The following is a 16,819-nucleotide window of genomic DNA, read 5'->3' as shown; positions in this document are numbered from 1 at the left end:
GAGCAATGACATTTTTTTTAAATGCACCACTAGAATTTGGGACTCATAAAAGTGTAAAAAATAAGTCATTCATTTTTTATTTTTTTTTACTTTCAACGCTTAAGTCTCTAGATCAACTACACATCTATTCGTCCAATATAAGTTTTTATTATTTTTTATAGGGTTTTTTTGTTTGTTTAATGCCCTTTTTGTTAAAGAAATCATAATTTTGTGTAGCAAACACACAAAATGTGCAATCTTTTCACCGCAAAAACTGTTAAAGTGGAATATTTGATGTGAAGTAATTGTTTCCTTAAATAGGTCAATAATTCATAAAATCTTTGATTTTTTTTTTTTTTTAAATAGTCTTGTTTTAATTACCACTAAAATGTTTGTAGATCCAAAAGAAAATAAAAGTGTTCAAAATAAGTCATATGCTTCTTTTTTTGTTTTTTTTACTTTCAACGCTTAAGTCTTTAGATCAACTTCAGATACATTCATAAATTATACGTTTTTATAATTTTTTTTAATGTGTTTTTTGTTTGTTTTTTTGACATTTTTGTTAAAGAAATCATATTTTTTGTGGCAAACAAACAAAATGTGCAATCTTTTAACCCCAAAAAATGTTAAAGTGGAATATTTGATGTGAAGTAGTTGGAGCCCTAAATAGGTCAATAATTCATAAAATCATTGATTTTAACTCAATATTAATTTTTAAATTATTATTTTTAGAGCAATGACATTTTTAAAAACATGTACCGGTACCACTAAAATTTGGAACTCATAAAAGTGTTAAAAATAAGTCTTTAAATCAACTTCAGATCCATTGGTCAATTATAAGTTTTTATTTTTTTGATGGGTTTTTTGTTTGTTTTTTGCCATTTTTGTTAAATAAATCATATTTTTTGTAGCAAACACTAAAAGTGTGCAATCTTTTAACCCAAAAAAAATGTTAAAGTGGAATATTTGATGTGAAGTAATTGTTTCCTTAAATAGGTCAATAATTCATAAAATCCTTGATTTTTTTTTTTTTTAATAGTCTTGTTTTAATTACCACTAAAATGTGTGTCGATCCAAAAATGCCCCACTCAGAAAGGTGTTCAAAATAAGTCAAATACTTCTTTTTTTTTTTTTTTACTTCTGCCCCTAAGTCTCTAGATCAACTACACATCTATCTGTCAGTTATTAGTTTTTATTAGTTTCTTTTATTTGTTTGTTTTTGTCAAATAAATACTAGTTGTTTTAATGCAAACAAACAAAATATGCACTTTTTTCCTCAAAAAAGTTTTCTAAGTGGATTATTTGATGTAAAGTAATTAGATCCTCGACTAGGTCAATAATTCATGAAATCATTGATTTTAATTCAATATACATTTTTTAATTATTATTTTTAGAGCAATGACACTTTAAAAAAATGTACCAATAAAATTTGGGACTCTTAAAAGTGTTCAAAATAAGTCTTTAAATCAACTTCAGATCCATTCGTCAATTATAAGTTTTATAATTTTTTAATGTTCTTTTTTGTTTGTTTAATGCCCTTTTTGTTAAAGAAATCATATTTATTGTGGCAAACACACAAAATGTGCAATCTTTTAACCCCAAAAAATGTTACAGTGGAATATTTGATGTGAAGTAATTGGAGCCTTAAATATGTCAATAATTCATCAAATCCTTGATTTTGTTTTTTTTAAATAGTCTTGTTTTAATTACCACTAAAATGTGTGTCGATCCAAAAAGGCTCCACTCATAAAAGTGTTCAAAATAAGTCAAATACTTATTTTTTTGATTTGATTTTTTTACTTCCACCCTTACGTCTCTAGATGAACTACACATCTATCTGTCATTTATTGGTTTTTATTTGTTTTGTTTATTTGTTTGTTTTTGTTGAAGAAATGCTAGTTTTTTGTAATGCAAACAAACAAAATATGCACTTTTTCCTTAAAAAAAATATTCTAAGTGGATTATTTGATGTAAAGTAATTAGATCCTCGACTAGGTCAATAATTCATAAAATCATTGATTTCATGAATTGTTAATTCAATATAAATGTTTCAATTATTATTTTTAGAGCAATGACACTTTAAAAAATGTACCACTAAAATTTGGGACTCATAAAAGTGTTCAAAATAAGTCTTTAAATCAACTTCAGATCCATTCGTCAATTATTAGTTTTTATTATTTTTGTATGTTTTTGTTTGTTTGTTTTATGCCCTTTTTTTTTTAAAGATATTGTATTTTTTGTAGCAACCACACAAAATGTGCAATCTTTTAACCCATGGACCAAAATTTGAGACTCATAAAAGTGTTAAAAATAAGTCTATAAATCAACTTCAGATCCATTCGTCAATTATAAGTTTTTATAATTTTTTTGATGGTTTTCTTTGTTTGTTTTATGCCATTTTTGTTAAAGAAATCATATTTTTTGTGGCAAACACACAAAATGTGTAATATTTTAACCCCAAAAACTGTTAAAGTGGAATATTTTATGTAAAGTAGTTGGAGCCTTAAATATGTCAATAATTCATAAAATCATTGATTATTATTTTTTGGGAAATTGCTTTTTTTTTAATGTACCACTAAAATTTGGGACTCATAAAAGTGTTAAAAATAAGTTTATAAATCAACTTCAGATCCATTCGTCAATTATAAGTTTTTATATTTTTTTTGATGGTTTTTTTGGTTTGTTTTATGCCATTTTTGTTAAAGAAATCATATTTTTTGTGGCAAACACACAAAATGTGAAATATTTTAACCCCAAAAACTGTTAAAGTGGAATATTTTATGTAAGGTAGTTGGAGCCTTAAATGGGTCAATAATTCATAAAATAATTGATTTTAATTCAATATTAATTTTAAAATTATTATTTTTAGAGCAATGACACTTTAAAAAAATATACCACTAAAATTTGGAACTCATAAAAGTGTTAAAATAAATCTTTAAATCAGCTTCAGATCCATTGGTCAATTATAAGTTGGTTTTTTTTTTTTATGGGTTTTTTGTCTGTTTTATGCCATTTTTGTTAAAGAAATCATATTTTTTGTGGCAAACACACAAAATGTGCAATCTTTTAACCCAAAAAACTGTGAAAGTGGAATATTTGATGTGAAGTAATTGGAGCCTAAACTAGGTCAATAATTCATGAAATCATCGATTTTAATTCAATATTTATTTTTAAATTATTATTCTTAGAGCAATGACATTTTTTTTTAAATGCACCACTAGAATTTGGGACTCATAAAAGTGTAAAAAATAAGTCATTAATTTTTATTTTTTTTTACTTTCAACGCTTAAGTCTCTAGATCAACTACACATCTATTCGTCCAATATAAGTAGTTTTTTTTTTTATAGGTTTTTTTTTGTTTGTTTAATGCCCTTTTTGTTAAAGAAATCATAATTGTTTGTAGCAAACACACAAAATGTGCAATCTTTTCACCCCAAAAACTGTTAAAGTGGAATATTTGATGTGAAGTAATTGTTTCCTTAAATAGGTCAATAATTCATCAAATCTTTGATTTTGATTTTTTAAATAGTCTTGTTTTAATTACCACTAAAATGTTTGTAGATCCAAAAAGGCCCCGCTCATAAAAGTGTTCAAAATACTTTATTTATATATATTTTTATTACTTCCACCCTTACATCTCTAGATGAACTACACATCTATCTGTCAGTTATTACTTTTTATTTGTTGTTTTTATTTGTTTGTTTTTGTCAAAGAAATCCTAGTTTTTTTTAATGCAAACAAACAAAATATGCACTTTTTTCTCCCCAAAAATATTTCAAAGTGGATTATTTGATGTAAAGTAATTAGATGCTCGACTAGGTCAATAATTCATAAAATCATTGATTTCATGAATTGTTAATTCAATATAAATGTTTCAATTATTATTTTTAGAGCAATGACACTTTAAAAAATGTACCACTAAAATTTGGGACTCATAAAAGTGTTCAAAATAAGTCTTTAAATCAACTTCAGATCCATTCGTCAATTATTAGTTTTTATTATTTTTGTATGGTTTTTTTTGTTTGTTTAATGCCCCTTTTTTTTTTAAAGATATTGTATTTTTTGTAGCAACCACACAAAATGTGCAATCTTTTAACCCATGGACCAAAATTTGGGACTCATAAAAGTGTTAAAAATAAGTCTATAAATCAACTTCAGATCCATTCGTCAATTATAAGTTTTTATAATTTTTTTGATGGTTTTTTTTGTTTGTTTTATGCCATTTTTGTTAAAGAAATCATATTTTTTGTGGCAAACACACAAAATGTGAAATATTTTAACCCCAAAAACTGTTAAAGTGGAATATTTTATGTAAAGTAGTTGGAGCCTTAAATAGGTCAATAATTCATAAAATCATTGATTTTAATTCAATATTAATTTTAAAATTATTATTTTTAGAGCAATGACACTTTTAAAAAATATACCACTAAAATTTGGAACTCATAAAAGTGTTAAAAATAAGTCTTTAAATCAGCTTCAGATCCATTGGTCAATTATAAGTTTTTTTTTGTTTTTTTATGGGTTTTTTGTTTGTTTTATGCCATTTTTGTTAAAGAAATCATATTTTTTGTGGCAAACACACAAAATGTGCAATCTTTTAACCCAAAAAACTGTGAAAGTGGAATATTTGATGTGAAGTAATTGGAGCCTAAACTAGGTCAATAATTCATGAAATCATCGATTCAATATTTATTTTTAAATTATTATTCTTAGAGCAATGACATTTTTTTTAAATGCACCACTAGAATTTGGGACTCATAAAAGTGTAAAAAATAAGTCATTCTTTTTTCTTTTTTTTTACTTTCAACGCTTAAGTCTCTAGATCAACTACACATCTATTCGTCCAATATAAGTATTTTTTTTTTTATAGGGTTTTTTTGTTTGTTTAATGCCCTTTTTGTTAAAGAAATCATAATTGTTTGTAGCAAACACACAAAATGTGCAATCTTTTCACCCCAAAAACTGTTAAAGTGGAATATTTGATGTGAAGTAATTGTTTCCTTAAATAGGTCAATAATTCATCAAATCCTTGATTTTTATTTTTTAAATAGTCTAATTTAATTTAATATAATTTAATTACCACTAAAATGTTTGTAGATCCAAAAAGGCCCCACTCATAAAAGTGTTCAAAATACTTTATTTATATATATTTTTATTACTTCCACCCTTACATCTCTAGATGAACTACACATCTATCTGTCAGTTATTAGTTTTTATTTGTTGTTTTTATTTGTTTGTTTTTGTCAAAGAAATCCTAGTTTTTTTTTAATGCAAACAAACAAAATATGCGTATAAAGTGGATTATTTGACGTAAAGTAATTAGATCCTGGACTAAGTCGATAATTAACATTGATTTTCTTCATGATTATTTTGTGAGCAATGACCGTTTTAAAGAAAAAAACAACTTTGTGTTGTTAGAGTCAACATTCAATTGTCACCTTTCACCTGTTTACTCTTGTTTCACCTTTTTGAGATAGTATTTTTAGAGGTAAAGAAACAAAAGAGTAACACACTTGCTGACGTCGTCCCCAGACGAGACCAACCTGCCTGCGGACATCCCCAGCTACCTGTCCTCACAAGGCACGCTGGCAGAGCGCCAAGACGGCTACCTGCCCTCCGAGAGCGGCCAGTACGCCAGCGCCTTCTACCTGCCGCCCAAAGACTTGAACGGTGCGGACACTTCTTTTGCCAGCGTGGCCCACGTCAACCCTGACCTGGATTTGCTCCCCGCAGGCTTCTGTCAGCTGGATACAGGAAGTGAAGGCGACATGGAGGCGTGCCTCGACCCCCTGCTGTGCCATTATCAGGGTCCAATCAGCACGCTGCTTCGCCGAGACCTCTACCCCAGCGAGGACGTCTACGCAGGTCTTTATTTTGTACTAACCCTCAAATATACAGTCCTGCTCAAAAGTCTACAGGAGCTAATCCTCCTTCTTCATTGACCCATTTAAAGCAGCAGTTCCATTGGCAGCAAAACAGGCCCAGAGCATAATACTACCACCACCATGCTTGACGGTAGGCGTGGTGTTCCTCACCTTTTCTCCTCCAAACATATTGCTGGGTGTTGTGGCTCCATTTTTGTTTCATCTGACATCACATGGACAAAGATAAGACCTTCTGGAGGAAAGTTCTGTGGTCAGATGAAACAAAAATGGAGCTGTTTGGCCACAATACCCAGCAATATGTTTGGAGGAGAAAAGGTGAGGAACACCATGCCTACCGTCAAGCATGGTGGTGGTAGTATTATGCTCTGGGCCTGTTTTGCTGCCAATGGAACTGCTGCTTTAAATGGGACAATTGTTTACCTACTCAGTGGCCTAGTGGTTAGAGTGAGATCGGTAGGTTGTGAGTTCAAACCCCGGCCGAGTCATACCAAAGACTATAAAAATGGGACCCATTACCTCCCTGCTTGGCACTCAGCATCAAGGGTTGGAATTGGGGGTTAAATCACCAAAAATGATTCCCGGGCTGCTGCCCGCTGCTCCCCTCACCTCCCAGGGGGTGAACAAGGGGATGGGTCAAATGCAGAGGACAAATTTCGCCACACCTCGTGTGTGTGTGACAATCATTGGTACTTTAACTTGAACTTTATTCCTCATCCTCCAGTGATAAAGGTAACATGGTTTGTTTGCAAGGATCAGTGACTCAATAGGGGCTTTGCGCTGTGGAGGGACGTTAGCCGTTCCCTAGAACACTACATGGTGTTGAGGACGCGTTTGTCAAATTTGCCGACACTGCTTTATTTATAGCGTATGTTGCGCAACATGACTCCAGAATATTCCACATTTTGCCTATCCATCCATTTCCTACCGTTTGTCCCTTTTGGGGTTGCGGGGGGAGCTGGAGCCTATCTCAGCTGCATTCGGGTGGAAGCCTAATATATAGTATTTTCTTTATTTTGCCTGTAAAAAAATCAAAGATGAGTTAGGGGCCACAATAGACGTCGGACCCCCGCGCGACAATGAAATTCTTCCCCCGTGTGACTTGTCCGTGTCCTCGCCATCACCAGGGTGTCCCGCCGAGACCAGACCTGTTGGCAGCGACAGTGAGAGCCTGACCAGGTCCAGAAGACGGGACTACGAGCCTCTGGACCTCTGCTCCTCCGCTATCTTGATGCAGCTTCCCAACGCCAGTCTGCATCTTGGCCCCTCCCACCAGCAGCCTGGCCGCCGCCCATCCATAGAGGAGGGGGAGGCGGCCAATTACGACGAGTGTCTCCCGCCATCTAACTCCTTCATGGGTAGGTCTCCTTGAACACAACTCCTTGTCACTGCGGGCCACGGCCCCATTACGTCTGACAAGGGCCACTCTTTTTCATTATAGGCCAGATAAATGATGTGGCGGGCCACAATCAATAATGTGGTGGGCCACTAAAATGTTGTGGCGGGTCACTTAAAAGTATGGCAGGCCACAATAAATTACGTGGCAAGCCATTTTAAATGATGTTGTTGGCCACTATAGATGATGTGGCGGTCCACTTAATGATATGTCAGGCCACAATAAATTTCATGGAAAGCCATTTTGAATTATGTTGTTGGTAAATGATGAGGTGCGCCACAAAAATGACGTGTGTGGCCAACAAAATGACATGACGGGCCACATTAAATAATATATCAGGCCAATTAAATAATGTGGCGGGCCACTTAGTGACATGGCGAGCCACAATCAATAATGTGGTGGGCCATTAAAATGACGGACGACTAAAATTATGTGGCGGGCCAATTAAAAAAGTATGACGGGCCACAATAAATTACGTGGCAAGCCATTTTAAATTATGTGGTTGGTCACTATAAATGATGTGGCGAGCCACTTAATGGCATGACGGGTCACATTAAATGACACGGCAGGTCATTAAAATGCCGTGAAGGTCAGGCCACATTAAATAATATGTCAGGCCAATTAAATAATGTGGCGGGCCACTTAATGACATGGCGAGCCACAATCAATAATGTGGTGGGCCATTAAAATGACGGACCACTAAAATTATGTGGCGGGTCACTTAAAAAAGTATGACGGGCCACCATAAATTACGTGGCAAGCCATTTTAGATTATGTGGTTGGTCACTATAAATGATGTGGCGAGCCACTTAATGGCATGACGGGTCACATTAAATGACACGGCAGGTCATTAAAATGCCGTGAAGGTCAGGCCACATTAAATAATATGTCAGGCCAATTAAATAACGTGGCGGGCCACTTAATGACATGGCGAGCCACAATCAATCATGTGGTGGGCCATTAAAATGACGGACCACTAAAATTATGTGGCGGGTCACTTAAAAAAGTATGACGGGCCACCATAAATTACGTGGCAAGCCATTTTAAATGATGTGGTTGGTCACTATAAATGATGAGGCGAGCCACTTAATGGCATGACGGGTCACATTAAATGACACGGCAGGTCATTAAAAATGCCGTGAAGGTCGGGCCACATTAAATAATATGTCAGGCCAATTAAATAATGTGGCGGGCCACTTAATGACATGGCGAGCCACAATCAATAATGTGGTGGGCCATTAAAATGACGGACCACTAAAATTATGTGGCGGGTCACTTAAAAAAGTATGACGGGCCACCATAAATTACGTGGCAAGCCATTTTAAATGATGTGGTTGGTCACTATAAATGATGTGGCGAGCCACTTAATGGCATGACGGGTCACATTATATGACACGGCAGGTCATTAAAATGCCGCGAAGGTCGGGCCACTTTAAATAATGTAGCGGGCCACTGAATGACATTGCAAGGTACAAAAACGATGTGATGGGCCATTAAAATGACATGATGGGCCACCTTAAATAATGTGTCAGGCCACTTAAATAATGTAGCAGGATACTTAATGACAAAAACGACGTGGTGGGCCAATAAAACGACGTGATGGGCCACATTAAATAATACATCAGGCCACTTAAATAATGTAGCGGGCCATTTAATGACATGGAAAGGTACAAAAACGACGTGATGGGCCATTAAAATGACATGATGGGCCACATTAAATAATGTATCAGGACACTTAAATAATGTAGCGGGACACTTAATGACAAAAACGATGTGATGGGCCACTTTAAATAATGCATCAGGCCACTTAAATTAAATGGCAGGCCACATTAATTGATTCAGCAGGCAATATTTAACGACGATGGAGCCAAAATAAATGATGTGTCAGGCCACCTCAAATAATGTGTCAGGCCAGATTTGTCCCCCGGGCCTTGAGTTTGAGACTCTGACCTCCTGTCTTGTCCTGCACAGGCACATTCGGCAAGTCCCCCTGGAGGCCTCGGCAGGACCTGCACCCCGGCTCCGGTCCTCCCCCGCCGGCGACCCACAGCGGACACGCTCCCTGCCAGAACCCGTACGAGGACTGGGAGTCCAAGGAGGACGCCTGCAAGGACTCTGAATCAGAGCACAGTGTTTACGAGCAGCCATTTGACTGCGGCACGGGACTCGGGGGCGGGAGCGGTTCTTAGCCAGCGAATCCTCCTCCAGAGAAATTCTACCTCACTTTTGTAAGAAAGGACGAATGTAAGAAGATGACCGGAAAGTCTTTTATATGCAAATATACTTCTTGTAGATACAGAGGACATTATTTTTCTTTAATACTCAAATGTTTGTGCTTTCATGAAGACACTTTTTGCACAACAAATAAAACAACAGATATTTTCATTCTTTAGTAGCATTTTCTTTTATGCTCTTGTCAACAATGTTGGAATAGAATATTTTAATAGTGGCCTTCCTGTCAAAGTCATGCTTTTTTTTTTATCAATGTATGAGCTAATAATAATAATAATAATAGGAGCCCATGTCCTCTGCAGTGGACATATTTGTGGTCAGTTACATAAATATGTCCACTGCAGAGGACATGGGCTCCTATTATTACCAACGTCCTCTGCAGTGGACATATTTGTGGTCAGTTACACAAATATGTCCACTGCAGAGGACATGGGCTCCTATTATTACAGGCGTCCTCTGCAGTGGACATATTTGTGGTCAGTTACACAAATATGTCCTCTGCAGTGGACATATTTGTGGTCAGTTACACAAATATGTCCACTGCAGAGGACATGGGCTCCTATTATTACAGGCGTCCTCTGCAGTGGACATATTTGTGTAACTGACCACAAATATGTCCACTGCAGAGGACGCTGGTAATAATTACCGGCGTCCACTGCAGAGGACGCCGGTAATAATAGGAGCCCATGTCCTCTGCAGTGGACATGTTTGTGTAACTGACCACAAATATGTCCACTGCAGAGGACATGGGCTCCTATTATTACTGGCGTCCTCTGCAGTGGACATATTTGTGGTCCGTTACACAAATATGTCCACTGCAGAGGACATGGGCTCCTATTATTACTGGCGTCCTCTGCAGTGGACATATTTGTGGTCCGTTACACAAATATGTCCACTGCAGAGGACATGGGCTCCTATTATTACTGGCGTCCTCTGCAGTGGACATATTTGTGGTCCGTTACACAAATATGTCCACTGCAGAGGACATGGGCTCCTATTATTACCAACGTCCTCTGCAGTGGACATATTTCTGGTCAGTTACACAAATATGTCCACTGCAGAGGACACGGGCTCCTATTATTACCGGCGTCCTCCGCAGTGGACATATTTGTGGTCAGTTCCACAAATATGTCCACTTCGGAGGACGCGGGCTCCTATTATTACAGGTGTCCTCTGCAGTGGACATATTTGTGGTCAGTTACACAAATATGTCCACTGCAGAGGACATGGGCTCCTATTATTACCAACGTCCTCTGCAGTGGACATAGTTGTGGTCAGTTACACAAATATGTCCACTGCAGAGGACATGGGCTCCTATTATTACCAACGTCCTCTGCAGTGGACATATTTGTGGTCAGTTACACAAATATGTCCACTGCAGAGGACATGGGCTCCTATTATTACCAACGTCCTCTGCAGTGGACATATGTGTGGTCAGTTACACAAATATGTCCACTGCAGAGGACATGGGCTCCTATTATTACCAACGTCCTCTGCAGTGGATATATTTGTGGTCAGTTACACAAATATGTCCACTGCAGAGGACATGGGCTCCTATTATTACCAACGTCCTCTGCAGTGGACATATTTGTGGTCAGTTACACAAATATGTCCACTGCAGAGGACATGGGCTCCTATTATTACTAACGTCCTCTGCAGTGGACATATTTGTGGTCAGTTACACAAATATGTCCACTGCAGAGGACATGGGCTCCTATTATTACAGGTGTCCTCTGCAGTGGACATATTTGTGGTCAGTTACACAAATATGTCCACTGCAGAGGACATGGGCTCCTATTATTACCAACGTCCTCTGCAGTGGACATATTTGTGGTCAGTTACACAAATATGTCCACTGCAGAGGACACGGGCTCCTATTATTACCAACGTCCTCTGCAGTGGACATATTTGTGATCAGTTACACAAATATGTCCACTGCAGAGGACATGGGCTCCTATTATTATAGGCGTCCTCTGCAGTGGACATATTTGTGGTCCGTTACACAAATATGTCCACTGCAGAGGACATGGGCTCCTATTATTACCAACGTCCTCTGCAGTGGACATATTTGTGTAACTGACCACAAATATGTCCACTGCAGAGGACATGGGCTCCTATTATTACTGGCGTCCTCTGCAGTGGACATATTTGTGATCAGTTACACAAATATGTCCACTGCAGAGGACATGGGCTCCTATTATTACCGGCGTCCTCCGCAGTGGACATATTTGTGGTCAGTTCCACAGTTCCACAAATATGTCCACTGCGGAGGACGCGGGCTCCTATTATTACAGGTGTCCTCTGCAGTGGACATATTTGTGGTCAGTTACACAAATATGTCCACTGCAGAGGACACGGGCTCCTATTATTACCGGCGTCCTCTGCAGTGGACATATTTGTGTAACTGACCACAAATATGTCCACTGCAGAGGACATGGGCTCCTATTATTACTGGCGTCCTCTGCAGTGGACATATTTGTGATCAGTTACACAAATATGTCCACTGCAGAGGACGCGGGCTCCTATTATTACAGGTGTCCTCTGCAGTGGACATTTTTGTGTAATGAACCACAAATATGTCCACTGCAGAGGACATGGGCTCCTATTTTTACCGGCGTCCTCTGCAGTGGACATATTTGTGTAACTGACCACAAATATGTCCACTGCAGAGGACGTTGATGTCCTCAGAGGTGGAGTTGAGCATCTCTTGTGCCGCCTTGTTGTAGGGGTGGCGGGACTTGAGTCTGCTTGGAGGTGCTGGTGTTACTGTGGTGTTGTGCAAGATGTGCCAGTCACATTTTTGTGCCTTCCTCGCCAGGGCGAGGGTGGCACCCTCCCGTCGGAGGCCGGCCGGTGTTATCCCCGCGAGGACCGGCAGGAGGGACACAAGGGTAGGCTTCAAGCATCCAGTTATTATCCGGAGGGAGGTATTAATAGCCACGTCGACCTTTCTCGCATGAGGGCTTCTGCTCCAGACTGGGCTGCAGAGAAGACCAGGGCTTGGGTGGATATTCGCAGCGTCTTAGCGGAGGCTCCCCAGGTTGTTCCAGCGAGGCGGCGGATCAGCGCGGCTCTGGATGTCACCTTGGCCTTGATTTCTTCCAGGATAATGTCTGATCCAGATGCACTCCAATGCTAAGGTGGTATGCCGCTGCGACTGTCTTTCCGACGCTGAGCTGTAGGCGCCACCTTCGAAGGTATGCTACCAGTGTGTCCATGTCTTCAGTAAGACTTTCTTCCATCGCCTTCCACGTTGGTCGGCTCAGCATGATGGCAAGGTCGTCTGCGTAGCCATCCTTTCTGGATGCTGTATCAGGTAGGTCGTGGATGTAAACATTGAACATCGGCGAGAGAACAGACCCCTGCGGTACCCCGTTCCTCAGTCTTCTGAGCGTACTGCACTGGCCACTGCTGGTCTAGAGGATGAAGCTGCGGTTGGAAAGTGTCTCCATGATGAACTTCACTATGTGCCGGTCTGGTATTGTCCTCAACAGCTTCAGGTGGAGTCCCCGGTGCCACACGGTGTCATATGCAGCAGTCAGGTCCAGGTACACTACCCCCGCTTTCTCACTGTCCTGGAAGCTGTCCTTGATGTCGTGACAGAGTAGTGTTACCTGGTCTGCTATTGATGTTCCACGACGAAAACCAGCTTGTTCCCATGGGAGCTGTGAGTCCACTACTGGCTCGATGCGGCTATAGATCATCCTCTCCAATATCTTAAATGGGACACAGAGCAGCGAGATTGGTCTGTATGACTTAAGATCTTCTGCAGGTTTATTTGGTTTTAGCAGAGCTATGACAGAGGCACGACGCCAAGTCTTTGGGAGATTTAATCGCCGGTAGCATGATGTAAAGAAAGCACAAAGCCAGCCAGATGTTGTTGTGCTCTGGTGGATGGCAAACTCTGGGTGGATGTTGGATTTGCCTGGCTTGAGTTTGCTCAAGGCCTCACTGAGTTCCTCTGCTGTGAATTCTCCCGAGAGGTTGGAATCGACACTGGCCGCTCCCGAGATGCCAGACACCTCACACGATATCAGTCAGGCAAAGACTTTCTCAGCCATTCTTCAGGAGATGGGATGCAATGGCATTAGCTGTGACTGTGCAGCTGTGGGGTGTTGTATTTCTGCCTGTGAGCTGGTTGATGGTCTGCCACACCTTGCGACTAGAATGGATGAAGTCGATTGATTCGATGACTTCTGTCCATCTGGCCCTGCGGGTGATATCCAGCTTCTGGAGCAGTGCTGCTGCAGTCATGGCCACCTCTTCTCTGGAGCTAGCCCTCTGGTGGTCACACAGAAGGTGGCTGCATTCCTCGTCCCAACCCGGAATAGAATTCCTGTTATAGCTCCGTGGAATGGTCTTCTTTGCCGCACCCAGGAGGACCTGGCAGTAGGCTGCATAGGTCGCATCCAGATCGGCTGTGTCTGTGTCTGGCAGGCCCAGCTGACCTTCTTTCAGTCTCCTCAGCATACGACTCCCAGTTGGCCTTTCGGAAGTCCCATCGCTTGACGGGTTTCCCTGGAAGCGGTTCCACCAGTGCTGGGACTTTAATGATGGATGGTCGGTGATGTGATTGGGAAAACCTATCCAGGATGCGTCTCTCCAGGTTTGTTACTGTGGCAGATGGCGAAAGCCAGGTCTGGGTTGGTGGAGGTGTTCCAGGGTGCAGAGAAGAAAGTTGGAGGCTCTTTGGGGTCGTACAGCAGCAGAGCATCAGTGTTGGAGGCCCATTCACTCAGCGCCACTCCATTAGGTGTTGTGTGGTTGTAACCCCAGTCTCTGTGCTGGCAGTTGAAGTCACCTGCATAGACGGAAGGTGCAGTTATTGATGGGAGTGACGTCACGGACAGCTCCGATGGTGGAGGTTTGTATACGTTGACGACTGATGTTTCCTGGATTTTTGTAACCAGCCACTGGATGTTAGAGCCTGTTGGGGATGGACTGCTGGCTGACCAGCTTAATTCAGTCCTGACGAACGTAGCCACACCGTGTTGCTTGCTTTAAATGGACCCAGCAAGATGGAACCCAGGGATCTTGAGGATGTGCAGTGTGTCTCCTGCAGGAGCAGAACCGCTGCCTCGTTGGAATCAGCCAGGTGACGCAGGACTTCGAGATTGGCGGTTGTTCGGCCCTCGAATTTGAGTTGAAGCACTGACAGGCCTCGGTTTTGGAAGGTCGGGATGACTGCCCGTCCGCCGGTCTTAAGCCTGCCGGCTCGACGTTTGGTTGGCGACCTTGGTTTCACAAGTTGGTCTTGCACCATTTCTTGTTACTTGCAGGGGATGCCACGTGGAGGCTGTCGTCTTCTCCTCGTGGTCGTTTTTGTTATTATGTATGTTACAATCAGAGATAGGATGAGAAACTATATTATCCGGGAGGAGCTCAGAGTAAAGCCGCTGCTCCTCCACATGGAGAGGAGCCAGATGAGGTGGTTCGGGCATCTGGTCAGGATGCCACCCCAACGCCTCCCTAGGGAGGTGTTTAGGGCACGTCCGACTGGCAGGAGGCCACGGGGAAGACCCAGGACACGTTGGGAAGACTATGTCTCCCGGCTGGCCTGGGAACGCCTCGGGATCCCCCGGGAGGGGCTGGACGAAGTGGCTGGGGAGAGGGAAGTCTGGGCTTCCCTGCTTAGGCTGCTTCCCCCGCGACCCTACCTCGGATAAGCGGATGGATGGATGGAACTTCTGACAAAAAAAGAGTTCAAGTTGTGCCAAATGTCTCTGAGTGCCCAAGAATGGGGGCGGGGGAAGGAAAATCACAGAAACATTGCAGAATAATCCCCCCCGACCCCGACCCCCCTCCCAGGGGAACATTGCAGAATATCCCCCCTGCTTTGATTAGGCGTCCAGAGAAATGAGACAGGAAGCTGACCAACGACTGGCAGATGATGATGAGGCAAGTCCTGGTCACAGATCAGCGAGCAATTAGCAGACTGCGAGTTCACCGCGTCCAACTCTGCTCCTGAGGCCATGAAGGCAACACGCTCTCATGGCCATGAAGGCAACACGCTCTCATGGCCATGAAGGCAACACGCTCTCATGGCTATGAAGGCAACTCTGCTCCTGAGGCCATGAAGGCAACACGCTCTCATGGCCATGAAGGCAACACGCTCTCATGGCCATGAAGGCAACACGCTCTCATGGCCATGAAGGCAACACGCTCTCATGGCCATGAAGGCAACACGCTCTCATGGCCATGAAGGCAACACACTCTCATGACCATGAAGGCAACTCTGCTCCTGAGGCCATGAAGGCAACACGCTCTCATGGCCATGAAGGCAACTCTGCTCCTGAGGCCATGAAGGCAACACGCTCTCATGGCCATGAAGGCAACACACTCTCATGGCCATGAAGGCAACACGCTCTCATGGCCATGAAGGCAACACACTCTCATGGCCATGAAGGCAACACGGTCTCATGGCCATGAAGGCAACACACTCTCATGGCCATGAAGGCAACACGCTCTCATGGCCATGAAGGCAACACGCTCTCATGGCCATGAAGGCAACACGCTCTCATGGCCATGAAGGCAACACGCTCTCATGGCCATGAAGGCAACACGCTCTCATGGCCATGAAGGCAACACGCTCTCATGGCCATGAAGGCAACACGCTCTCATGGTCATGAAGGCAACACACTCTCATGACCATGAAGGCAACTCTGCTCCTGAGGCCATGAAGGCAACACGCTCTCATGGCCATGAAGGCAACTCTACTCCTGAGGCCATGAAGGCAACTCTGCTCCTGAGGCCATGAAGGCAACTCTACTCCTGAGGCCATGAAGGCAACTCGCTCTCATGGCCATGAAGGCAACACGCTCTCATGGCCATGAAGGCAACTCTACTCCTGAGGCCATGAAGGCAACACACTCTCATGGCCATGAAGGCAACTCTACTCCTGAGGCCATGAAGGCAACTCTGCTCCTGAGGCCATGAAGGCAACTCTACTCCTGAGGCCATGAAGGCAACACGCTCTCATGGCCATGAAGGCAACACGCTCTCATGGCCATGAAGGCAACACACTCTCATGGCCATGAAGGCAACATGCTCTCATGGCCATGAAGGCAACACGCTCTCATGGCCATGAAGGCAACACGCTCTCATGGCCATACTCTGCTCCTGAGGCCATGAAGGCAACTCTGCTCCTGAGGCCATGAAGGCAACACACTCTCATGGCCATGAATGCAACACGCTCTCATGGCCATGAAGGCAACACGCTCTCATGGCCATGAAGGCAACTCTGCTCCTGAGGCCATGAAGGCAACACGCTCTCATGGCCATGAAGGCAACTCTGCTCCTGAGGCCATGAAGGCAACACACTATCATGGCC

General features: G+C 41.9%; 1 protein-coding gene across 1 annotated transcript in view; it reads left to right on the top strand.

Annotated features, from left to right (window-relative positions):
* The window catches only part of lrig3 (leucine-rich repeats and immunoglobulin-like domains 3), a 90,680-nt gene extending 81,038 nt beyond the window's left edge, over nucleotides 1–9,642 (top strand). Inside the window, exons 16-19 of the mRNA XM_061983628.1 lie at nucleotides 5,512–5,649; nucleotides 5,713–5,844; nucleotides 6,989–7,219; nucleotides 9,229–9,642. Coding sequence (XP_061839612.1) covers nucleotides 5,512–5,649; nucleotides 5,713–5,844; nucleotides 6,989–7,219; nucleotides 9,229–9,446 — 719 coding nt within the window. The 3' untranslated portion in view covers nucleotides 9,447–9,642. The remainder of the gene's footprint in view (nucleotides 1–5,511; nucleotides 5,650–5,712; nucleotides 5,845–6,988; nucleotides 7,220–9,228) is intronic.
* The last annotated feature ends 7,177 nt before the right edge of the window (nucleotides 9,643–16,819 follow it).

The sequence above is a fragment of the Nerophis lumbriciformis genome, linkage group LG25 (genome assembly GCF_033978685.3).
Source record: "Nerophis lumbriciformis linkage group LG25, RoL_Nlum_v2.1, whole genome shotgun sequence".
NCBI lineage: Eukaryota > Metazoa > Chordata > Actinopteri > Syngnathiformes > Syngnathidae > Nerophis > Nerophis lumbriciformis.
The sequence above is the reverse complement of the archived record's forward strand: the minus strand, read 5'-3'. Positions and strand labels throughout refer to the sequence as shown.